General features: G+C 46.0%; 1 protein-coding gene across 1 annotated transcript in view; it reads left to right on the top strand.

The window, feature by feature from the left end:
* Positions 1-25871, top strand: part of PCBD1 (pterin-4 alpha-carbinolamine dehydratase 1) — a 147487-nt gene that overhangs the window by 37219 nt on the left and 84397 nt on the right. Inside the window, exon 2 of the mRNA XM_069610735.1 lies at positions 24728-24859. Coding sequence (XP_069466836.1) covers positions 24728-24859 — 132 coding nt within the window. The remainder of the gene's footprint in view (positions 1-24727; positions 24860-25871) is intronic.

Here is a 25871-nt window from a genome sequence, read left to right on the forward strand (position 1 = left end):
TCCAATGTGCTCTGTGGACAGCCTTTCCATCCCAGACTATCTCGGACTGGCACTCTGGAGTGACAGAAGGCCTCAGCCATTGAGCACTATGAGCTAACCAGCCAAGACCCTTACTGTGCAATGGCTCACTCTTCCACATGTATCCATTCATTTAGAACGCTCTTCAAACACCAGGGTGATGCCAGATGTGTCCCACCAGGGATTTTCCTGACAGAAATTCACTGGCATGACAAGTGTTATTTTGTTTAAGAGGCTCCGCCATGGAATTGAGACACTAAAACTATTGTTTGACGAAATACATAGCTACACGCTTTGCCTCCCCCAGTGTCTTGCATGCATTCTATTTCTATTGTATGGCCCATAATCTGGTGTTCTGAGCTATAAACGGCATATGTAGGAGATGCATAAGCCGTTCCAGCCCTGAAGTGGATCCCAAAGGAAAATGTTCAGCAGAGAAGATGACAAACGCAGCATTCGCGCCTCGCTTGTGTCGCAGATAACCTGAGAACGTACTTACTGCCTTTGCAGCATTAACGAGGGATTGCACAGCCACCTGGACAATGGCGGCTGATCCCAAAATTGGGCACAGCCTTCCTGCCGCCAGCTGTGAGCTGGACAAGGGCCGCATTAACCACCTCCCCAGAGCTTAGACCTAAAGTGGTAAGTAGGGATACGTGAGGGCAGGGAATGGAACACACACACCACACACCACACACCACACACACACACACACACACACACACACACACACACACACACCTCCCCCCCCCCCCAAACTTGGAGGGAATTGAGAGGGTTCTTCAGAGTTTGTATCATTTCACTAACTGGATCAAGAGCGAATAACCTGCTAGGGGTATTCGCTCAGATTCTGGTGGGTGCTACAGAGTCACCAGAGCTTAAGAGGACCATTAATTTGGAGTACTTGACAGAAGCCTTTAACTGCTGATGCCTACGGGGGTTGCTATTGGTGGGCAGAGATAATTGTTCCAAGAAGAAGCCTTAAGGCAAGCCGGGGGAAATCCATGCTTGCCCGTTAGAGAATCTACAAAGATAGCAGTGGTTCAACCTCTTGCCATAGGACAAAGTCCTGCCCTAGTAGGTGTGCATCGTAGGAGTAGAAGGACCCAGACGACTGATTTGAGGTAGTCTTTTATTCTGACATTCTTCCCAAGATGTCCCCTTTTGCGTTTTAGGGGGTATTGCATAGCCCCTGCAGGCGAGTAGTCAAACCAACCCTTAAGCTGGGGAACCAAGGCTAATGAACGTAACTTGTCAGGAGGAAGTGAATCACCTGATAGCCAGAGGTGGGGAGACGCTAAGGGAAGGGAACACCCTTTAAAGCCTGTGACTTCCTTCTGATAGGCCGGTTTTTTGTTTTCTGCAAGATGTGTAGACTAGCGAGAATGAAAGGTAGAATTATTTTACCACATTTGTGGTGTTAGTCCTTTCTTCATTCTCTCATGTCACACTTACTTGTGTAAATACCTTGGTGTGTTCTTAGTCCAGTGCATCAAAGCCCATGTACTGAGCAATCAATCATTTTAATAATTTGTGGACATTTGCACATGATTGACGGAGCATGAGTACTTGAGCTATTTCAAGGTGTGCTTGTGCAATGCCCTAGCAAATCTATCACACTCTGTCAATGGCAACCCACTGAAAGGTTGAAAAGGGTTGAATCTTCCGTACATGGAGGTGATCTAGGCAGCTTTCTAAAGATCCCTTTTTCTAAAGAAAGCAGCACTAATAAATAACGCATTTTCATTTCAACCTCAAATGTCATAGGGAAAGTCCATGCATATCGGAGCATGTGGTCGCTATTTGGAGATGCCCAAATCAATATCCCAGTTGCGTGTAGTTTTGTATGGCATCTTACTAACGAGAAAGGTGAGTGCTTCGATCATCTATCACTTTAGCTGAGCTCTAGCTTTGCAGGGGGCTTTTCTATAATTGAGTGATGAGTGAGCAGAATAGGGTCTGTGTGGTGGAGATGCACGTAGGAACATCAGACGGACTGTAATCTCCTATAGCACACTACGTCCACTATCGGTGGTCTCGCTGTGTGTGGCTCTTTAAGAAAAAAGGGGGGGGTCATTGGTGGGAGAGGCAAATGGCAAAACGTGTGGTGGTGTTATAGGTACAAGTCAGAAGCAACCTATTCCTGTGTGCAAGTCTACTTTCTATGGGTTTGTCAGGGAAACTGGGAGTATTGTTTCCCATAGGGAAGAGCCCAAGTTCTGATCTACAGCTCTTTGGGTCTGGTTAGCCTCTTTGGGTCTGGTTAGCCTTTGACGTGGACAGGGTGTGATAGCGTTAATGGGGAAAGGTTAATACTATCTAATTCGGTGTTCTTCTGCTAATGGCTAGTCCTGTGGTGTCCATCTGTGGGGGAGTTTTGTGCAGTGTAAGATAATGGGAGAACCTAGAGCTGGGGTGCACAACATACAGCCCGCGGGCCAAATGCGGCCCTCCATCCTGTGATATGTGGCCCACCAACAGTGTTTACTTTTGTAATGAGATACGGCCCACTTTAAACAGTTGGCCGCATTTCATTACATAAGTAAACTGATGACGGGGACTGTCTGCACCTCTACCCAAAGCGGCTATTAACATGATCTTTATCTCCTTTACAATTTATGCCCCTCCCCTCCTTTCTTTAGAATGAAAAGCAGTCTGAGTGAGGGGGGCGGGAGGGGCCGGGGGTGCATACATGATAATGGAGATAAAGATATGGTTAATAGTCGCTAATTATCAAAAGACGGGGAGCCAGCAGCCTCCCTTGTGTATTATTTATTGTGCGTATGATTCTTTTGATTCTCTTGAAATCAAGCACCTGGGCCATTTCTTTTGTGGCATATGGGTAGCCAAATCTTCAATAACGTGTCAGCAGTCCATTACACTATGTGCGAGCAGATAAAACAATGACTCGCGTGTAAATCATTTTTGGAAGGCTAAATTGGACGGGACTGCAGTGCGTGCAGAGTGTGTTTAGCTAACTGCAATAACAGGGTTATTGAGGCCCTTTCGCAATCCCCAGGTTACCAGTTACAAAAAGCTTACAGTACTGCATCAAGAGAGAACTCTGCGACAGCCCAGGGAGGGCCGCATATGAGGTCCAAAGTTGCACTGACCAATAGGGCAATGCCCAATAGGCCTACACACCAGGCCAGCATAAACCGGTTTCGGGGCCTATGTAGGCCATTTAACCTATACAGTCCAGTACGCTGATGGTGGTTTCAAAGAATATTGCTGGCTTAATGTGTTGAAACTACAAAATATTTAACCATTTTTTAAAATTTAAATGGCCTCACGTGAGCAAAATAAATTGTGGTTTGTGAATGTGTGGCAACCTTGTGTATGACTTCCTGGGCTTGATGATCAGCTGTCAGCGTCTTGCTTACAAAGAAGGATTCATTGCTACTCAGCAGGGAGCTGAAACACTGCATGCCTGCTGAGTAGCAATGAATCCTTCTTTGTAAGAAAGTGGCTGGCATGGAGTAACCATTGTTGAATGACAACGAGGTGGCACTTCTGTTTTCCCCAACAAAAGCCAAGCAGACCAGCCACTCAGGACAGTACAGCCCAGGAGGGTGTGCATGAACTGCTGCAGATCTGTCACATGTTGAAGAACTCTCGCAGGAGAAAATGGGGGGAAAATGCTAGAAAATAGTGGACTGAAAGGGGGTGAGCGTTGCACCCGGCCATTCAAGCAGAATGCTCCCTGATCCCCTCGGCATAGCAATGTGTGTGTGGGAGAGGAGAGAGAGAGGGCGATCATGTGAGTGGACAGAGTGTGGGCGTAAGCAAGATACAGAAAATGATGACAAAGAGAGAGGGAGAGTTAAGGGGAAGCGACAGAGGCAAGATAGAGATGAAGGAAGACAGACATAAACTAGTGAGCGGGTGTCGGGTCTTGATTGTCGTGAAGATAAGAGAGACCTCCGTCCACAAATACCCCACAGAGAGAACGTAAATACACTCTGTGCGATCCTTGAGGCCACAGGTGGGAGATGCTCGAAGCCCAGAACCGCGGAACACTGGAACCCCAAGGCCACTGTAAAGCAAAATGCCAGTTAGCACCAAACGATCCCAGTGACAATACCAGAGTACATAAAAATAACTGTAATAGTCTTAACTAACAGGGGTAGAAAAGTAGCACCTAACCCCAGGTGACTTTAGGGAGTGATTCCGCGGGGGAACGTGAGCGGGAACCCAGATGGAAGTCGGTGAGCAGTGATGACTCACAGTTGTGTGTACCAAAACACCGACTGGCCCACCTGTAGCTGAAGCGTGGAGAAAACCAGAGGTTCTGTGATAATTATCCTGGAGTTGTCAAGGTATTCCAAGAAGAACAGATGCAGGACGCCAAGGCAAAAAGGGGTAATCCAAAAGAAGTCTGTGTTGCAAATCCGAGGTCAAGTATTCTGTGAGGTCGAACACAAAGTCACAACAGAAGCACAAATCCAAATCAAGTCTGTGAGAGAGTTCCGAGGTCCGTGATGCATAAAAAACAATGAACGCCGTACAGAGCTCCAAGGAACAGCTGTGAAACAAGGAGTCGCGGGCGAATCACTGTTTTAAATATGGAACGCTTCCGTGTCACGTGACGCCCCATTGTGACATGTGAACGGGACCCAAGCGCCACGTGATGCGGATGGGATCGTCCAGGTAAGTTTTCCCCCATACGCCATGGCAACCGCCAATGAAGGAAGGGAGACAAGTGGGGCCGGACACTGCGCCCCAAATGGGTGACGCGGGCCGGAGGAAAACGGGGAACCAACCACTCACGTGACCCCCGCCCTACGTGAGTACTAGAGGAGGGCAATACAGAGCCTGAGGGCGCTATGGGACACCTAGATGTAGTAGAGACAGGTGTGGAAATGAGGTGTGTGCGAGACGGGAGCGTGACAGAGCCCCCCTCCGTCCCCCAAAGGCCCACAACACCGTGGGCAAGAAGGATGGTCCCTATGGAAGCGAGAGACGAGACGGGGAGCATGGATATCCCCAGCAGAAACCCAGGAGCGCTCCTCTGGACCATAGCCCTCCAAATCCACCAAGTATTGCAAACAACCCCTGAACACACAAGACCCAAAATGCCAGACACCACAAATGCATCAGGGCACGCAGGAGAGACCAGGGCAGCCAGGGAGCGGAGACTGGTAGGACCAGGACAAGGTTTGAGCAAGGAGGTGTGAAACACCGGGTGGATCCACCAAGAACCAGGGACCCGGAGCCGATAAGCCACGGGATTGACTACACGGGAGACCACATAAGGACCAACAAACCAGGGCAATGGCTTGCGGCACCCCGGCAATCTGAGATGGCGAGTAGACAGCCAGACCTTCTGCCCCACAGAATGGCCCGGGGCTGGCGACTGCTTTTGGTCCGCCACAGATTTTGGAGAAGCCTGAGCCTCCATGAGATGAACCAGAGTCTGCGAGTGGAAGACAGACAAATCCTGGGCACAGGCAGTAGGGGCAGGATTACCAGAGGGTGAGAAATCGGGGACAGGCAGGACCCGAGGATGCTGACCATAAAGGGCATAGAACGGGGAGAAGCCAGTGGAAGAATGCACAGTATTGTTGTATGCGAACTCGGCCAGATGCAGAACACGAAACCATGACTGTTGATGCTGAAGCGTCAAACAACGCAGGTATTGCTCCATGGTTTGGTTGACCGGCTCGGTCTGCCCGTCCGTCTCTTGATGGTAGGCCAAGGAGTAACGAGAGTCAATCCCTATCAATTTAGTCAAGGCTCGCCAGAAGCGTGAGGTAAACTGGAAACCCCTATCAGAGACCAACACAGAAGGCAACCCAAACGGACAGACCACAGACTTGAAAAACAACCCCGCTAGAACAGGAGCGGAAGGAATGCCTGCACAGGGAATGAACCGTGCCATCTTCGTCAAGGAATCCACCACCACCCACATGGAGTCAAATCCCTGCACCCTTGGTAGATCTGTCACAAAGTCCATGGAGAGGGTATGCCACGGTTTCGGGGGGTATGGGTAGCGGTCGTAGTAGGCCCAATGGACGTCCCTTCCGGTGCTTACATTGGGCACAGACAGAGCAAGTGTTTATGTAACATTCGACATCCCGTCTCATGGAAGGCCACCAACACCAGCGCTTTAGGAGAGACAACGTCCTTCTCTGACCAGGATGACCATGTAAGGCTAGATCATACCACTCCAGTGCAATATTACGGGCATCTGTCATGGGCAAAAGCAGTCTCTCCTGTACAAAAGGTAAGCCATCATGGAAAACAGAGTTCCATTCCGAGAGCAGGTCTGGATGAGTGGATACCCAAGTACGAATAGAGTCCAAGAGGGGTAGGGATGGAGTACAAAGACACACAACGTTTCTTTTGTCCAACAGGGACTCTGGGTATACAGGAATTGAAACGCCCCCAAGGGAACGGGACAGGGCATCGGCCTTCCCATGAGTGCCACCTGACCGATGTTTGATTTGGAAATCGTAAGCTGCAAAAAACAAGTGCCACCTAACCTGTCTACTGTTAACGCACTTGAGTGAGGCCAGGACTCTGAGGTTTTGGTGATCTGAAAACAGTTGTTCAGTGTTTCGCACCCAAGAGGTGGTGACGCCACACTTGGAAGGCGTCTTTCACTGCCAATAAATCTTTTTCGGTGACTGTATAGTAGCTTTCAGTGGGGGTGAATTTGCGAGAATGGAATGCTACAGGATGCAACTGGCCTGTGGAGGGACATTCTTGAGATAAAATCACCCCCAGGGCAAACGAGGATGCGTCCGCGTCGACTATGAATGGCAGCTCTGGGTCAGGATGCTGAAGGACCGGGGCAGTGGTGGAAGCCGTTTTTAGCATGTCAAAGGCATGCTTATGTTCCTCCGACCAATGAAACGGAACATGAGGGCTGGTCAACACAGTGAGGGGTGCCCCAATGGAGGGGAGCCCAAAAATAAAACGCCTATAAAAATTGGCAAAGCTCTAAAATGACTGTAATGCTTTGAGGTTAGTCGGTGTTGGCCAGTCCAACACAGCCCTCACTTTGGTCTGATTCATGGCTAAACCGTTTGGCGTGATATGGAAACCCAAAAACTCGACATGGTCGACGTGGAACTGGCATTTCTCAGGTTTCGCAAAAAGAATGTTTCTGTAACCGGGACAGGACTTCTCGAACATGCAATATATGTTCCACCATACTTTGTGAAAATATGAGGATGTCGCCCAAATAGACAACCATGAACACATCCAATATGTCACTAAAAACCTCGTTCATGAAATGCTGAAATGTGGCTGGGGCATTCCAGAGCCCAAACGGCATGCCCATGTTTTCGTAAAGCCCATAATGAGTACAAAAAGCAGTCTTCCACTCGTCCCCTTTTCGGACACGGACCAGATTGTAGGCTCCCCTGAGATCTAATTTAGTATACACAGAAGCATGCGTGAGGCGGTCAAGCAAAGGCGTTATAAGGGGTATGGGATACCGGTCTTTCTTAGTGATGGCATTAAGTCGGCGATAGTCCACACAGGGCAGAAGGTCTCCTTCTTTCTTGGGGACAAAGAATATCTGACTGGCTGCTGGTGACGAGGAATGGCGTATGTGACCCAGATGTAAGGATTTCTGTACGTAGGATCTTAACGCCTGTTCCTCAGAAGGGGACCGTGAATAGATCCGACCAGTCGGGACTGTGGAATCCGGAATCAGATCCATGGGACAGTCATAAGGTCTATGAGGAGGGAGGACATCAGAGGACCCTTGATAAAAGACATCCCGGAAGTCTTGGTAGGCTTCAGGAATGCCCCCGACCACTAGACCCACCACATGAAGGTCCACTGAAGAGGCCTGGGGTTCTTCTATGGTAAGTTGTGTGATAGCCCCCAAAGGTTGTGATGGTGTTTCTTCACCTTGAGAAAACAAAAGGCAAAAATCCTGGCATTTATCGGATTCGAAATGCACCAAGCCCGTCTTCCAGTCAATAAGTGGATTGTGTTGCTTCAACCATGGTATACCCAATAAGATACCACATTTTGGCATGGCGATTAAATCGAAACTAATAGTCTCCTTTAGAGTGAGAGGCGCGGTCTGCTGCTTAACGGGGCCAGATACCGGGGCAGTACCATCCACAGCCTGTATGGGCTCAGGACGCGTCTTGTTCACCAGCGGGAGGTTCAGGGTCTTGGCCAGAGTAATGTCAATGTAGTTCCTTGTGGCCCCTGAATCAATAATGATGGTGACAGGATGTGTGATGTCTGGAGTGGGTTGGAGGACAGCCTGTACAACAATGGGCCTGATGTTGCCAAAAGCGGGTACTGCGTCTGGGGAGAAACATGAGTCGCACGATCCAGTCCCCGGATCTATGATCGAGCTGCCCGAAAACCCTGGTTCTTGGGTTTCAGACAACGTGGGCATTCCTTAACAAAATGACTGATTTAGCCACAATAGTAACAGGCGTTATCCACCCTCCTGCGCTCCCTTTCCATTGAAGTGATTGGACTGCGGATCCCACCAACTTGCATAGGTTCCCCTGATGAATCGGAAGAGGAAGAGTCAGAAGCCGAGACAGAAGGACTAGAGAACCCAGCTTCGGCTCTACGTTCAGAACGGCGTGCGCCGACCTGTAGAGCCAGATCCACAAGATCGGGGGGCTGAGTTGGCAAGGAGGGGACAACCGATAGGGCATCTTTCATGGTATTGCTCAAACCCCTATAGAACACCACCGCCTTCATGTTTTCTGGCCATGAGGTTTCTGCTGATAATTGATTGAAATGAGTGATGTATTCTATGGGTGTACCTCTACCCTGATTTAGCTCCAAGAACTCCAAATCCCGAGATTGGACCTGTGACGAGTGTCAGACTCGTGACATCTGCGTCACCAGAAGATCAAAGTCGGACTGTCGCTTTCCAGAAGAGGGTTGGCCCAAGCAGCTGCAGTGCCTGCCAAATGTGACCGTGTAAAGGCCGCTTTAGTGGTGGAATCGGGGAAAAGCAGTAGGCCTACATAGAAAATGCAGTTTACATTTATTGAGAAAGGTACAGAACTTTCTGGGGTCCCCATGATATCTTTCGGGAGCTGCCAACGGGAAAGGGGAAGGAAGTACCATAGGGATGGGATTCTGTAAGTGTGGAGGTGGAGGTGGAGGTGGTGGAGTTGTGTCCCCAAATTCGGCATCCGCGGGAAGGGGATGGTGAACACTCTGCAAGGAGTCTAACCCATGGTGGATGTCTGTGGTAGCTGCGGCCATGTCGGCTCTTAGCACTGTGATCGCCTGAACCACAGCGGCCATGGGGTCTTCCGCGGAACCCTCCATAATCCACACGACAGTAGGCTTCACAGTCTGTCAGGTCTTGATTGTCGTGAAGATTAGAGAGACCTCCGTCCACAAGCACCCCACAGAGAGAACGTAAATACACTCTCTGCGATCCTTGAGGCCACAGGTGAGAGATGCTCGAAGCCCGGAACACTGGAACGCCAAGGCCACTGTAAAGCAAAATGCCATTTAGCACCAAACGATCAGTGACAATACCAGAGTACATAAAAATAACTGTAATAGTCTTACCTAACAGGGGTAGAGAAGTAGCACCTAACCCCAGGTGACTTTAGGGAGTGATTCTGCGGGGCACGTGAGCGGGAACCCAGATGGAAGTCGGGTGAGCAGTGATGACTCAGTCATGTGTACCAAAACACCGACTGGCCCACCTGTTTTTGAAGCGTGGAGAAAACAAGAGGTTCCGTGATAATTATCCTGGAGTTGTCAAGGTATTCCAAGAACAGATGCAGGATGCCAAGGCAAAAAGGGGTAATCCAAAAGAAGTCCGTGTTGCAAATCTGAGGTCAAGTATTCCGTGAGGTCGAGCACAAAGTCACAACAGAAGCACAAATTCAAATCACGTCCGTGAGAGAGTTCCGAAGTCCAGAGGTCTGTGATGCATGAAAAACAATGAACGCCTTACAGAGCTCCAAGGAACGGCTGTGAAGCAAGGAGTCGCGGGCGAATCACTGTTTAAATATCAAACGCTTCCGCATCACGTGACGCCCCGTCGTGACACGTGACCGGGACCCAAGCGCCATGTGATGCGGACGCGATCGTCCAGGTAAGTTTGTGTTTTGTTTTTTTTTTTTTTCTCCCCCCATACGCCATGGCAACTGCCAATGAAGGAAGGGAGACAAGCGGGGCCGGACTCTGGTCCCGCCGAGTCCCAAATGGTTGACATGGCCCGGAGGAAAACGGGGAACCAACCGCTCACGTGACCCCCGCCCTATCTGAGTATGAGAGGAAGGCAATACGGGGCCTGAGGGTGCTATGGGACCCCTAGATGTAGTAGAGACAGGTGTGGAAGTGAGGTGTGTGCGAGACGGGAGCGTGACAGCGGGTAGTAAAGAGAAGAGAAAGGAGGGATAGAATGAGACAGGAATAGTAACGTGGAGAGAGAGAAAGAGGCAGAGTGGAGCAAAAGAAAATCAAAAAGAGAGAACTAGTAACAAAGAGAAGGGGGGGGAGAGAGAAAGAAAGACAAAGAGTGACAAATAGTGACAAGGAGCGAGATGGGGGAAGAAGGGAAGAAATAGAAAGACAGAAAAAGTAAAATATGGGAGAGAAATACAGGGTCTGTATGCATGGTGTATGCTTGTTAGTCTGTATGCTGGGGTGGGGGTGGCGGGGTTCAGGTCTGTATGGGTATGTATGCATGGTGTATGCTTGGTAGTTTGTATGGTGGGGTTTTGGTCTGTATGATTATGCATGGTGTATGCTTGGTCGTCAATGTAGTTTTGGTTGGGGTGGAGGGGGCCATAGGGCATAGTGTTTGGGGAGTGGGGGCCATGGGGCATAGTGTTTGGGGAGTGGGGGCCATGGGGAATAGTGTTTGGTTGGGGGATGGGAGCCATGGAGCATAGTGTTTGGTTAAGGGACATGGGGCACAGTGTTTGGTTGGGGGGGTGGGGACATGGGGCATAGTGTTTGGTTGGGGAGTGGGGGCAATGGGGCACAGTGTTTGGGGGATGGGAGCCATGGGGCATAGTGTTTGGTTAGGGGACATGTGGCACAGTGTTTGGTTGGGGGGTGGGGACATGGGGCATAGTGTTTGGTTGGCGCCATGGAGCATAGTGTCACACTCCAAGAGTGAACCCAATAATAAAGCTAAAACGGGCACAATTAGGAGTCCTTTGCTTTTTGTGGAAACCTGACTCGACGAAGGCGAAACTCCTCTTTGCCAACCCAAAAAGCAAAGTATAGCAGTCCAAAATAACGGAATGTCCAATCAAGGGTCAATCAAATATATATACTAGACGATATGCTATAACTAAATAGAAATAAATAACAATGGAAAATGTGTAGTATAAAATGTAAGTTTGAAATACAAATAGTTACCTATAAAACGTATTCTTTTTCCATGTACTTGATGAAAAGGGGGGGGTTGAAAAAGCCGCCTGCCATGCCACGACCCACCGCACCCACCGCCCCACCGACATTTACTTTTCGGCCCACTATTGGCTTCACATAAGGTACTTTCGGCCCTCTGTCAAAATCAGTTGTGCACCCCTGACCTATAGGGTAGTTGGTTAGTTGGAGGACGGGGGAGGAGGAATAGGGTTTACAAGGCAAAACAACCTGCTGCCATGCACTCTTAAGAGTGGCCATTACAGATGGGTCCCATTTTGCAAACTCGCATTGCCCCTGTCTCGTTCTGTCTCTCACATATGCATTGCATCCCATCTGAAAAAAACTAACATCTGCAAGTTGGCAGATGAGCAAAAGGGGAGCTGTGGAAAGTCAACTCTTCACCATAAACTTCATGCTACAGGTTATGGGAGGCAAGAGCATTTTGTTCAGAGGTGGGGCTACTTGAAATTTGAGGGCTGCAGCTGCTTATTTCGTCTTCCTTAGTATGCTGGTTGGCAGGCTGAGAGATACCTCATACTTCACTCTAGCATGGTCCGGTCCTGTGCTCAATGGCTTATGGGGGCTTTTGCATGTCTGAGCAGGAGAAGAAGGCATTTGCCGGGCAGTTGGGCAGGGCCCAGTATCCATGCTCTTTACTCGTAGGGCTCTACCCCACTATCTCTCGCAAACCCCCAAACCTCTTCTCACACAGGCCAAAATGACATTCCATCTGCCCCCACCGACCACAACTCACAAGGTTTTAAGGCGAGACAAGAACTTGAGAGTGATTCTGCAACCATGCATACATTGTTTATGGTTCTTTATAGTCCTGTTCCATTCAGTGGGAAAGCCTGATGCTGAATAATTAGTGGGTAAGCTAGTAGTGCACTGTCCATATGCCCCCTCGACTACTTCATTCACACTCTTGTGGCATAAAGATATGCAGGAGTATAGCTCGCAACTCTTAAGTCTTGGCGTTGTTAGCATATGCCATTATTGCTACACAATTTATAACTGCAAAACATAAATCGATGAAGATGTGGACTTAAAGGCCATGACTAGTTGAGTGGGACGAGATTGAAGAGGTGCCCAGGAGGAGGTTAGTAGGCCAGATGGCTGTGGATAATAAGTGTTACTACATGGTAGCGGAGTTGGGGACTGATGTTGCCTATGTTTAGATTTCTCCTGGCAGCTGCGGCCCTAGTGGTAATTGGTTCTTGAAGCTTTACTTTCATAGCAAAGATCAGAAACCCTGGGGGATGGGAGAGAAAGGGGGAAGGTGGCAGGGAAACGTATAGCTGGTGGGGAGCGAAGAGACCGGGCATTGAAGAGCTTTCATCATGCTAACTGGGCCGCAGATGGGTTCAGGAGTACAAAAATAAGAGAGCGGCTAAATATCCTCTTGAGTTTACCTTGTTTAACTAAGGACAGACTTAATAAACAACCATTCTTCATGATATATTCTATAAGGCAGGGGCGGTCTGTAACCTGCGACTCTCCAGATGTTTTGGACTACAATCCTGCTTGGCATTGCTTACTAGGGGTTATGGGAGCTGTAGTCCAAAATATCTGGAGAGCCAAAGGTTGCAGACACTGGCTGTAAGGATTTATTTATTTTGACATTTGTATAGCACACCAAGCCATGAGGCATCTGGGCACAAGTTTTTGACAAGTACAATAAGTGTGGTTAGGTCACAGACAAATACATCATAACAACAGTATGCTTGTACAATTGTAAAAAGAAAAAGTGAACATTACTATGCAGAAGAAAGCATACAGTTAAACGGTACCGGGGAATATAGGTGGTAGGTAGAGCATTCAGTTGTAGTGATTCTGAGACGGATGAGTTTCAGCGCTCTTTTGTGAAAAGCCAAGTTTTCAGATTTTTACGGAAGGTCTAGAAAGAGGGTTCAGCTCTTAGTGACCGCAGCAGAGTGTTGCATTGTTTGGCGGCTTCCACTTGGAAACTACTACCCCCTGCTTTCTGTAGTTTGTATCTAGGTATGGTGAGAAGATGGTCGTGGGCTGAACGCGTGGGTCTGTTGGATTGGTTTTTGGAGAATTTGATGGATATATTTGGGAGCTGAGTTGGATAGGCACTTCTGTGTCAGGGGGAGAGTTTTGAATAGCAGTGGATTGTGCAATGGCATCGAGTGGACGTTCTGTCTCGCTGTGGTGATATGATTATTTTTAGGTATGTTGAGGGCTGCTCTTTAATGCGTTATTTTTTATTTTATTTTGTTCTAATCGCCTGAATTTTTCTTTTTTTTTTTTTTTTTAGGTTGCGGCTGTTAGTGCCTGCATTGTGTGCTACAGTAGTCTAGTCTGGATAAGATACAGGTTCTAGCTAGCGTGATGCAACTGTCAGAAGACCAGAAACGTCTGCAGGCATTGATGAGCTTAGAGGTCTAAACTGCCACAGATGCCCTAGCGTTGACTTGTCTAGTTAATGTGAGAGCTGGTCAAGATAAACGCGTAAGGTTTTTACTACCTTGGAGACATAGTAATGCTGTCATAGCAAAGGATTTGAAGTGGTCGCCTAGTTTGTTTAGGTGGTTTTGAGAGCCTGGGGAGTAACTGTTTTTTAGCTGTTTAGTCATAGGACATGTATAGCCATCCAAGTCTGGATAGTTTGGTAGATTTTGGTACGTAGTTTTCAATCTGTGTCGTATGTGCCTGTAATGGGTATGAGGATTTGGGTGTTGTCTGCATAGTTAGTGTAGTTGACACCCAAGTCCTCCAGATGGTCCAATAAAGGTCTAGTAAATATATTGTACAGTGTACGGAAAACTCAAGATCCTTGACTCTACATGGGGCTGGCGCTGCTGCTGCTGCGGTAGGTGTGAAACCCTCATAGTTCTGTTGGATAGGAAGGACTGTAGCCAATGTATGGCTTTGGTTGAGAAATGGGCCGGCGAAGCGAGATGTTTGCAGAGTGTATTGTGGTTGACTAAATCAAAGGCTGCTGAGAGGTCTAGTAAGAGCAGGAGTGCTAAGTTGCCATAGTCTTTAATCTCATCCATTTATATTTTTAGATCCAATAGGGCTGATGTCCTGGACGGAAGCCGGATTGGTGAAGGTCTATGAGGTTGTTGGTTTCCAGGTGGTCTTGAATTTGCAGATAAGCTGCCCAGACCAATATTTTGTGGAGGAAAGGTACTGTTATAGGGTGGTAGTTTGTGGGAATGTTATGGTCTTTGTGGGAATGTTATGGTCTAAGGTAGGTTTCTTGAGCAAAGGGAGGACCCACCATCTTTGAAGTTAGATGGTACAGTGCTTGTTTCAAATGAGGCATTGACTAGTGATATGATGAAAGGAGTAAGTTCAGCTGTGCAGTCTATAATGAAGGAAGCTGGGAAAATGTTGTCTTGGCACCTGGAAGGTTTGAGGCTTATGATAATTTTCCATACTTCTGAGGTTGGCACTGCAGTGAATTCGAAAAGTGTATTGGAGTTCTGGGGGGGTGTATGTAGGAGTCTGAAGTGTTTGGTCAGGTGTTAGATTCAGCCTTTTTTTCTTCAATTTCTGATTGTAATACGGTGATTTTGTCAAGGAGAATTATTTGACTGTCTGTGCACCAGGCCATGTCTTTGAGACACGATTCTTGTGGTGGAACTGGTGATTCAAGTTCTCGTAGTATAGAGAAGAGCTCCTTGGTGCCAGAGTTGGCTTTAGTAATGTTCTCATTGCAGATGGAGCATTTTGTTTGGAGGATGGCAAATTTGTACATTTTAGAAGCGACCATAAAGATTTCTTTGTTGTATTTTGTGGGGTATTTTTTCCAGTTTGTCACGGCTGTTCTTTGTACTGCGCAAGGTTTTGAGGTTTGGGGTGTACCAAGAGATTAGGTGGGCTAGTGGTTTAGCTTTGCGTTTGCTCATTGGTTCTATTTTGTCAATGGCAGCTAGGAGGTTTGGTTGTATAGCTCTACCATAGTGGATCGGTCATTGCTAGAGCTATACATGTATTCGGTAATAGGGTGCATCAGAGGTCATAGTTTTCCTGCTGTGATATTGCATGCATTTCTAGTAAGAGCGGTAGGGGCTTGTGTAGGAGATGTGTCTATGGGGTGGTTCTTCGGGAAAGTGAAGGAGATGATGTGATGGTCAAACCATGGACATGGGTTGTTAGAGCAGATTGGATCTTAATGTTGCAGTTAAGATCTGCCAGCCAGCCAGAGTTTTGCCTTTGATATGTGTAGGGTTATTGATGTGGTGAGAGAAGCCCAGCACTGTGATAGTGTGGTTTAGGACAAGGATGTTGTCATTGGTAGGTCATTAAGACCCAGATTTAGATCTCCCAGCAGTATGATTTGGGAGCATGGTTTGGTGTTCAAAGAAAAAAAGTTGTGCAACATCTTCCTTGAAGGAGAGTGCAGGACTTGGAGGTCTATACATGAGCTGGAGGGTCAAGGTAAGTGATGCGGTTAATGATAATTTGATGGAAAGTAGTCCCCTGTATGGAGCGATTGGTTGTCTATTTCTCTTAGGAGGAGCTGGTTCTTAGCAATAAGTGCTACTCCTCCTCCTCTCTTGGCGACCTGTCTGTCCTGAAGATAGTGTAACTTTCAGGGATGGTCAGGAGGGGAGCTGGATCAGCTGCTGCATGGAAGCCATGTATTGGTGATGGCTAGGAAATCAAGGTTTTTTGTTAGTGATAAGGTCGGCGATATCAAGCGCATGGGCCGGGATCGGTCTTGCATTGATAAGTGCACCCTTGAGGAGTAGATACTTATGAGTTTACCCTGTCTCTGTTGGCTGGGTTAATTTCAGAACTTGGTGAGTGCGTCGAGGCTAGTAGGCTTGAAGTGTGTAGGGTTATAGATGAGGCTGATGATGTACTGGGTTTTGGTGGAGGTGAGGCAGTGAGGCGATGGCGTTGGACTTCCGTAGACCTTGGGCCGAGGTGGTTAGTTCATTGGGGTTATCAGTGGCGTTTGGTGAAGTATCAAGCTGGTTACCCCTAGTGGCCAGTAGGTTGAAGGTGGTGTCCTTCCAAGTTGCAATGGTTAAAGGTAGTGTCCTTCGAGGTGCCATAGGTGATTGGCGGGGTGGTTGATGAACTTTCCTAGGGTTTGGGAGGGTGGCTCTTGAGTTAGTGTGTATTTTTCCTGGTGGTCAATTGGGTAGTAGTTGGCAGCAGTTACCAGCACGTGGCTAGTCGAGACCTTAGTCTGAGGTTCCAGGTGACAATGGGCACAACAGATTTAGGCTAGATAAGAATTTGAAGGTGATGATCTTGGGACTTGGTTTGGCTAAGGCAAGGCGAGTGCTTAGGTTCTCTGTCCGATGAGATAACTAGGAAATTGGCATGCGGGGTATAGGGCAGGAAGAATGTTGGTGGGATAGTGTGGGAGTTGAATGTAACATTTTTAGCATTATGGTGCGTTTATGGTTGGGAATGTTGTGGTGAAGAGGGATGGTAAAGCTGATTGTTGGTTTCTGGCTATCCATATCTTGATGGTGCCAGGCCGTAGTAGATCGGTGCATTGTGGCAGTGACCTGAGAGGCGGCAAGATACAAAAGGTCAAGGGGGCACTCCCGAGTATTCTTGATGGCAGGGTGTGTCTAAGAGTAGTTTATCCAGGGAACACAACAGCAGGATCAATTACTCAAATGGCACGTCTACAACCAAGTTGGCAAGTCAAGGGGATGCTGCAGTGTGTGGTTCCATACAGGTATTTCTAAATGCAAGCCTAGTAGGGGACAGCAGAGTAGAGTTGACGCAGGCCCTCCTAAATACAAGTTGAGTGGAGACATTGAAGTACTGCTCGCACAGGCACTTAAATGCAGATCATGAGAGGACACTGAAATATAATTCATTGTGGGTACTACTAAATGCAAATCAAGTAGGAGACAGCAAAATACAATTCAAATGGACACTTCTAAATGCGGATCAAGCAAGGGGCAGCAAAGTTCAAATCAATATAGGCACTTCTATGTGCAGATCATATGGGGGGACAGCTGAATACAGTACAGCAAAGGCAAATCTAGGTGCTAGACGGAAGGGGGCAGAGTGTGGTTCCATACAGGCATTTCTAAATGCAAGTCGGGTAGGGGACAGCAAAGCAGGATGATGTGCATCAAGTGGATATAGCGTGATGCATTTTTTTAATGATAGCACATGGTAGGTGCAATGATATTTAGACTTTCACGCCAGGTTTCTCATCTTAGGTCTGTGTTTACTTTAGTGCACTGGGGGAGGAAGGAGAATAAATCAAAGAGGAAGGCTTAATCGTTCCGATGTACCCTGGGTAGGCTTAAAGGTACTGGCAGAGACGCATAGCAAGGAGAGTTAGTGTTAACGGGGCGAGGCATTGGAGCACAGGAAAGTGCGTGTTCAGCTGCACGTTGATAGTTGGTGACTGAGGTGGGCCATGTCTCCTTACCGTGGTGTGTGTGGAACTTCTTCCTGCTGTCTGTGTCTGAATAAGATGGGCAGACTCTGCATGCTCGCACTCCTGCAGCCACGGACAGGGGCCTTGGAAACTGGGTCTTCGATTACGTGGCCTGGCTTACACCTACACTGCTATTGGCTCTTAGTAGAGACCAGTGGCCAATCGCCAGGGAGCAGCATCAAGGTAGGAGGCACAGTGGACCTCTCACTGAGCAACAAAAAAATCAGCCATTTTGTAGGTTGTTTCTGATGTTATTATGCACTTGGTAGCATCAGGCTACTGGGGATAAAGATGCCAAAACGGGACTCCGCATCCGTTCTACTCGATGAAGCAGAGCCAGGTAAATAATGCATCACAGTGCAATGTTGGCGCTCGATACAAGATTTCTAGGACAAATTGTTCTTTAAAATCTGTTACAAGTGTGTACTCTGCAGAGCCCACAGGACTTAACAAGTGGGTTGCTGGGCCGCGCTGCTCTGCAACAAGTGAAGGAGTTGGGGGCTCCTGCCCACACAAAGGGGCCGATGTGTGGAGTCGATGTGGACTAGAGGTATTATCTGTACTAGGAGAGGTAGATTGATAATACATATCTAATAATATTAATGCAAATCTGGTCTGCCCTTGTCAAATGAAGGGCCGATCTGTAAAAAAAGGGAGTATAGCTTGGTTCGATTTTGGGGATAGTATGGATATGTGTTGAGATGTGGGCTTTGAACCTTGCACCTGTCAAGGTGTATATCTAACCTTTCAACAACGAACCATCATGGGGGTGTAGAGGAGGAGCCAAGTACCCTCACTCCAACTGCCCCGCCTACATTACCTGAACAGTTAAACCAGCAAAAAAAGAGTGTGGACTCGGTGCAGTACCCATAAGAATACCTATACCTAAGAGAATATGGGAGGTAAAGTACCCATTGAGGAAAACATACCTACATCCAAGACAATACGATGGCCATTTGAACAAGATTCCTGAAGAAGCAGAGAAATTAAATGGGGCAAAATGAATGGTGATGTCATACAAAGGTGAATCGACACCAATATAGAAAGCTAATCGGACAAGAGAGGCAGACGATTCATAAAGCACAAGAAGGTACCATGGATAAGTAACATCTTGGGATCAAGATGGAGAAACTTATGCCACAGACCTGATGAAGATACTTAATTAGTTTAAACGTGTACAGATGCAATGAAACGCAAGAAGCAAATCAATCATGAAGCTAGCCATATTCTTTAAAATAGATTAGACTGCGGCAAGCACCAACATGTACACCTCTATAGACATATGGACTAAGAAAGGATGAATGTTTCTGCTACGTATATAAGCGGTACTGAACAAAACAGAAGGCCTCATTTCAGTGTTGCAGTCAAGAAAAGCAATTGAATTAAACAGCATAAAAGCTCAGCTAAGGAGTTACTGAGCCAAGAAAGCCAAGGTCTTACCAAACTAGATTTGGCTGACATTCAATACAATTAACGTGAAAGAACAGAAGCTCCTGTTCAAAGAGGTCAAGCAAAAACAAAAGACATCAAAGGACCATTGAAAATAAAATAAAATACACTAAAACGCTCAATTTTATGGTGTCCAGTCATGTGATGGAAGGAAGTTGGACGAACGAGATGATCACACCGAAGCATGGAGGCCGGCAAGTGCCCATACTCCAACAGTACAAACTCAAGGACAACTTCAAAGCACTTATTAACACTGGACAATTGAGGTGATGATGGATGATATCTTAATTGGTGGGAAGCTGTTGCTAAAACAAGCTCACCCGCACCTGATTGTTCAGTCTGCGTGCTGCTCACGTAGGCGGAAAAGTACTGACGGGTAGTTCGAAGCCAACCAATTGGAGAGGACCACGTAGTTACGGGGGGGGGGGGGGCGGTGGGGCGGTCCTATGGTATGTGTAGCCAATGGGACTTAGTACATTTAGTGACATTCATAGTGGCCATTTTAGGGGAGGGCTTAGTTGCCCCACCTGATAACTACCCAATTACCTCTTTCCATTACTCCATACAGATATAGAACCTATGCTTAGTTATTCACTTGGAACCAATCCCACCTCCCGATAGGTTTTTGTAGTTTGCCACGTAGGATGACATTGGTAATGATGCAGGTAAGTAAGTCCGTGATGACCACTTTTGGGTACAAAAGCCCAAGTTTTTTATGAAGTAGTTAGAGTATCGATCAATTGCTTATGTTCGTTGTAATCCCTGTTTTAGATACTTGATATTAAAACAGACCAACCTCTGCCATACTATTTGTGTCATCTTGATTATTGAGGTATGAATAAAATCTGCATCCCCATCTATCTCCAGGGTACCGCTACTCATCTCAAAGGGCTGGACTGAGCCTCCAGTTCAGGGGGGAAAAGAGGCTGCTATAGTGTCAGGCTCATCACCTGGGTCAGTGCTGATTTAAATGCTACAATCTGAGAGTTGGCATGCCCAATCTTGTAGCAATCAAAATATAACCATATTCAGTCGTTTTAACAAAAGCTCATTTTTAAAATGGTCCCTACGGTAAAGAAGGTATGAGATCAGCTGTGACAAAGGGATGACTCTGTGGTTGGGTGCAGTGTTGACGTGGGCAGTGACTTGTATACTAGAGTAGCAATGCATGTTAGGTTTGTATAAACCCTGGGATTTGTTATGCTAGCTTGGCATTACAGACTGGACAATGTACTTCATTGCACTCCCAAAGCCCTTCTACGTCCCCCATTGGTCAATTGAATTCTCTGTCCGAAGGAGGTGTCCGCTATGACCTAGCCCCCATCCTCAGGCATGGGGAGCCAATATTGGACTGAAGACTTTTTTTCTTATAATTCTCAATATTAAAATGTGAATTTGTTGAGATTCTATATTCAGATTCAAGAATGTTCTGAATACGGAGAGGTGTGTTTTTTATCACTGCATATGTAACTGAGAAATAAGTACCATGAACTATTGTGGTAAAGGGAGTTCTTGCTATACGTTTTGCGATGGTGTCTGGCCAGTTCATGTGCACAAATCTCGACAACTGTTTTTACCTCAAATTTAAGACTGTTTGCAATGTTATACACCTGAACAGCAAAAACATTTTGTATTCTGGGCTACAGAGTTAAGGCAAGCTAGGGTTACTGTTCTGATCCAATTGGTTCAAGAAACTGTTAACATAGTAATTTATTTGACCAAATTTTCATTGTTTTCAAGAGCAATTCTTAAATTTAGCTTGAACACAAATTTAACACACCCATCTTTGACTGAAGTGGTTATTTTCATTTTAATGGCAAAATACAGCAATTAACGAGATTGTAATTTTAACGTGGCTCTAGGTCACCTGGCCTAAGCCCCGCCCACCTGGTGCATTCCTGGTTGCCGTTCTTTTCCCTACTTAAGGAGCCCTCCAGCCTCTTTTCCTTTGCAGATGGGGAGCAGGTGTCGGTGGATAGAGGTCACCTGGCATAAAGCACCACCCACCTTCTTAGCCCTGCCTCTTCCTTCCTGCTCTTAACTCTTAGATCAAGGGCGTCTATCGCCCGGGCGTCCAAGTGAAGCGCAGTCAAAGAAAACAGCAATTCCTGTTCGGACCAGGAGGAGCCAGGACCCACACCCCTGCTAAAACGGCAGGTAAGCATGCACCAACATGTGTTTACACGCTCTGTCCCCACAGGCCATCCACACCCTCACTGGTCCCCCGTGTTGTCCCTTGTGCCCCCCCCCCTTCCCGCACACAGGAGTCGGTCCTGCTACATTCTGGCTTCACTGTCTTTTGGCCAATGCTGGATTTTACTTTTATGAACTTCATTGATTCACGGTGCATTACCCTTTCTCAACTCTCATGCTGGACTTCCTTTGCGTCTTGTACTCATGGTGACCCTGAATCATGCCCTTCCCATCTTCATCTTGTATCCTGGCTTGCAACATTATGTGTTACTACTGGCTTCTGCAGTTGTATTCGCTCTCCCCTCTTGCTTCTCCACTCTTTTTGACTGCTTACTCTGTTCTCTCGTCCACTCTCCCTTTTCCTATCTCCTCCCCTTATTTTCTTCAGATCAGATTTGTCCCTGGACCTAGTATGATAGCAACCTCGTCTGTCGCTCCCCCATCCCCTTACTGTTTCCCCCCCTCCCTCCAGCACTATCTGAAACGTTGCCAGGCCTAGTACGATAGTCACTTGTTTTGTTCCTCCCCTCCCTTTCTGCACCCCTCTCCCTCACCTTTTTGTTTTTCTCCGGCTCTACCACAAATGGCGTCAGGCCTAATACGGTAGTCGCCTGTCTGTTTCCATATCCTTCCCACTCCCCCCCCCCCCCCCTTCCATATCTATGTCTTAGCTCTTGCACTATCTGAAATGTCATCAGGCCGAGTACGATAGTTAATTTCACATCCTTACTGTTCATGGCATGTAAGAATGTCATATTTTCCCTTGTTCCCTCCCTTGCCTTGAAGCGCTTTGAAACACATTGTGTATAGGCGCTATATAAATAAACTATCATATGATATCACTATCATAACATAAATTCACACACTTCTTGCAGGTGACTTGTTTCTACTTTGGGCAGAATTTTAAAATGATTTGTGTGAAGTATTTACTAATTTCTTCAAAAGTACCCTGACCTGTGAGCATTTGTGTTCTAAATATCATTCCTGTATTATTGGTGAGCAGTGTAATGACGTCTGGCTATGGAATATCTTTGCAGGTCTAGTCTTTTCATTCATTTTACAGAGGAATATCCCTGATCTAGGACTCTCGACCACGACAATCCCACCCGATGATCTTGGACAAGAAACGGGCTGTTTTTTCATCTGAAATTTGTGTTTTATTTAAAAAAAATAAGCAGGAATATAAGATTGTTCCGACATGTTTGGGAAGGCCCCCACACTATTCCACCTAAATACAGTCCATTTGTCTACAGAAAAGAAAACTCAACCATCCTGCTGTTTGTTTCACTTATGTTTACATTCACAATATACACAAATGTCCATACATATAAAAATGATTTACTAGAGAAAAGAAGACCTTCTCTTCACTATAAACCTACAAATGGACATTTGTTTTATGGTTCAAAAAGACTAAACGATTCTTAGTATAAAGTTTGAAACAAAACAGTTTGTCAATCACAAAGCATACATGCCTTGAAATATACCCCCTCCACCCCCCTTCAGTGACATTGCTTATAAATGGGAAAGGCCTCTGCATTCATCCCGATGTGGAAATGGCCTTGTTTTTCCTTCAGATACATAGGTATCACATCTGCTTTTCCAGCCAGACAGGCTCTCTTAGTTTACGTATTCCCCAAAACTCTCCTCGCTTCCTATGTGCTTGTTTAAATACCTAGCAAACTCCATGCATCCATCATCATTTGATATGCCGCTTTTGGATGGGGCAGAGCCGGTGCTATGCTCCTTCACTTACTCGCACCCACTAGTGCCTTCCTCTGGCCCACTGAAACCTCTGCGCAAAAGGGGATGTGTTGGCTATAAGGTAGCCCTCCCTTTAGGAATAGAAAATCAAATTTGGAGTGAAATATGTATTTCCTTGATAACCTGTGGTTCGGCCCATGCCATTAATAAGAAATGTTTATTTAGATTAGCAAGAATACTCTGAATCTGAGCAGATTGCTTATATTTTTGTGATGCAATGTATACAAAATATGCAAACTTGAAAATTCACGCTTCTTTAATAGTCTTTTTATATGCATGTTACTAGGACTCGAGTATGAAAAAGATCAATTTGCATTTTTGAATCAGACGTTCTAAAACTAGATTTTCTCGCTTATTTTCAAGTGCATTTTTGGTGCACATTTTACTGTAAATCCAGCTTTTGGGAGGGGGGGGGCGGAGAAGGAGTGGCGTGTGTCCATCCTGACCCATTGTTATGTGCCGAGACAGATATTCTGTAAGGCAGATGTCCTCTACCTTTTGGACTTATTGCTCTTCAAGTGTTGAAGATCTGGGCCTGTTATAGGCCTTTGCTGTTAAGAATTCACTGAGCTAATTCACTAGACATTGAACGCCCGATCATCTTCACAAAATCAGACCATGAACACCCTGGATTTTGAATTTATACACTGGCCTTTGTACAGGATGCGCACAGATTTGCCATTAAATGGGGGGGGGAGTGAATGTAAGGGGTCTGTGTATTCCTGGTATCAAGAAGGCTGACCCTTCCATTAATATATAGTGTAGGTAAACCAAAGTTTACCAACTATCTAAGGCAAAGTCCACAGTACATACATCTACACAAGAGCCTGTCTAATGTAGCAGAAATGTGCTATTTACCTTGCCTTTAGTTAACATGTCTTAATACACTGTTCTGTTGATAAATCTACTAAACATCTCACATGATCTGCAATTAATATTCTCTCCATTTCCTTGTAGAATACATTTCAAATTATACAGTTTAATATATTCTCTTTTACATGGCAGCATACATACGGCAGCTCCTTTGCATTTGCTAAATTCGTTTTTCAATAATACTTTGTTTAACATCAGTTTACATGATCTTTCACTGTAAAATCATTCTACCCTCTGAGTTATTTATTGGATAGCAATACATTCAACAACTAACTTTTGCCTTGGATCCTAAAGCAGCTGCGATTTTATTTTTATTTATTTATTTTTTTTTTTTTTTTGCTGTCAAGTGCTGCTTTGAAATGGCACAAACCTATTTTGCTGTAGCATTTGTTGCCAGCGTATGATTTTTATTTTTTACGTATGTGTACAATAAAATATCAGTGACCCAAACAGCCATTTTGTTTCTGGATGAGGGTTTGTTGCCAGAGTCAAACAGCTAAGTGTTGTGCGTGAAAAAGAATTGAATGGAATAAAAAATACAATTGAATAATTTTGATGTGACGTTATTGTTTAACCAAATTGAATCTAATAGGCATCTAACAACCGTGACTCTGTACAAATTAAAGTTGAAACTGCATAATAATTTATATTTTTTTCACCAACTCCTTTATTTTCCCTCCCCCCTATTTCTAGGCTGGCAAGGCACATCAGCTGAGCGGTGAAGAAAGGGAGCAGCTTTTACCCACCCTACGGTCTGTAGGATGGAATGAACTTGATGGGAGAGATGCCATCTTCAAAGAATTCCACTTCAAGGACTTCAACCGGGTATGAATATCAACCTCAATGGACTGACTAGTGTGCAATCAATACCTGAACAAACAGACTCCTATTTGTCATTTTTGTAGTATGATAAATAGCAGGTTTAGCCACATGACTATGGGGATGTGATCATCTGCTGGTTGAATTATTTATTTATTTATTTGTAATGCACTGCAGGCATTGGGGCACAACAGAGAGACACGTTTGGACATGAAGACAAATACAATGTAGACAAGACACTTGGGGTACCAGTACAAAAAATGAGCAGTATGTCAACGTAACGGGAGAAGTCGGTTTCATATTCTGAGTTTATTTAAATAGTTTTTCGTTTTTTTTTCTGAATATGAGAAGGTTGGATTCCAGTCTAATGCTCAGGGTTAGTTTGTTCCAGCTTGCAGCTGCACGGTTTGGGAAGGCTCTTCCCAGACCGTTTGCTTTCTTGTGTGTCGTTATTGCTATAAGACCCTGGGCTTCTGATCTTGGAGCTTGATTGGGTTATAGCTGGCTATTTTAGATTTTGGGTACGCCAGTGCTTTGCCATAGAGACACTTGTGGGTCAACGTTAGTGACTTGAAAAGTACATGATCTTTGATCTTCAACCAGTATAGTTGGTGCCTGGTTTCACTGATGTGCTCTGATCTTGTTTTTTGTTTGATAATTCTGATTGCGTTGTTTTGGATCAGTTGATATTACGGCACACTTTGTTTACTTGCTCCAACAAGGATTGCATTCCCGTAGTCCAGGCGTGATAAGATGGTTGCTCTGGCAATTGTCGTGCAGTTTTTCTCATTAAGGAAGGGTTTAATTGCCCTTAACAGTCTAATGTAGTACGAGCAGTTTTAGCTTAAATATATAGCTTGAGCATCTGAGTTCAAGGACGCTTAATGTCGTGCCCAGGCTTTTGACCTTGCTCGATACCTCAATATATGATTCTTTGATCTTGAAAGAATGATATTCTGGTGTAAATTTAGCACAAGCCTAGTTGGAACCAAATACCATCAGCTAGGTCTTATTACTG

Source organism: Ambystoma mexicanum, chromosome 8 (assembly GCF_040938575.1).
Source record: "Ambystoma mexicanum isolate Mex_15411 chromosome 8, UKY_AmexF1_1, whole genome shotgun sequence".
Classification (NCBI taxonomy): domain Eukaryota; kingdom Metazoa; phylum Chordata; class Amphibia; order Caudata; family Ambystomatidae; genus Ambystoma; species Ambystoma mexicanum.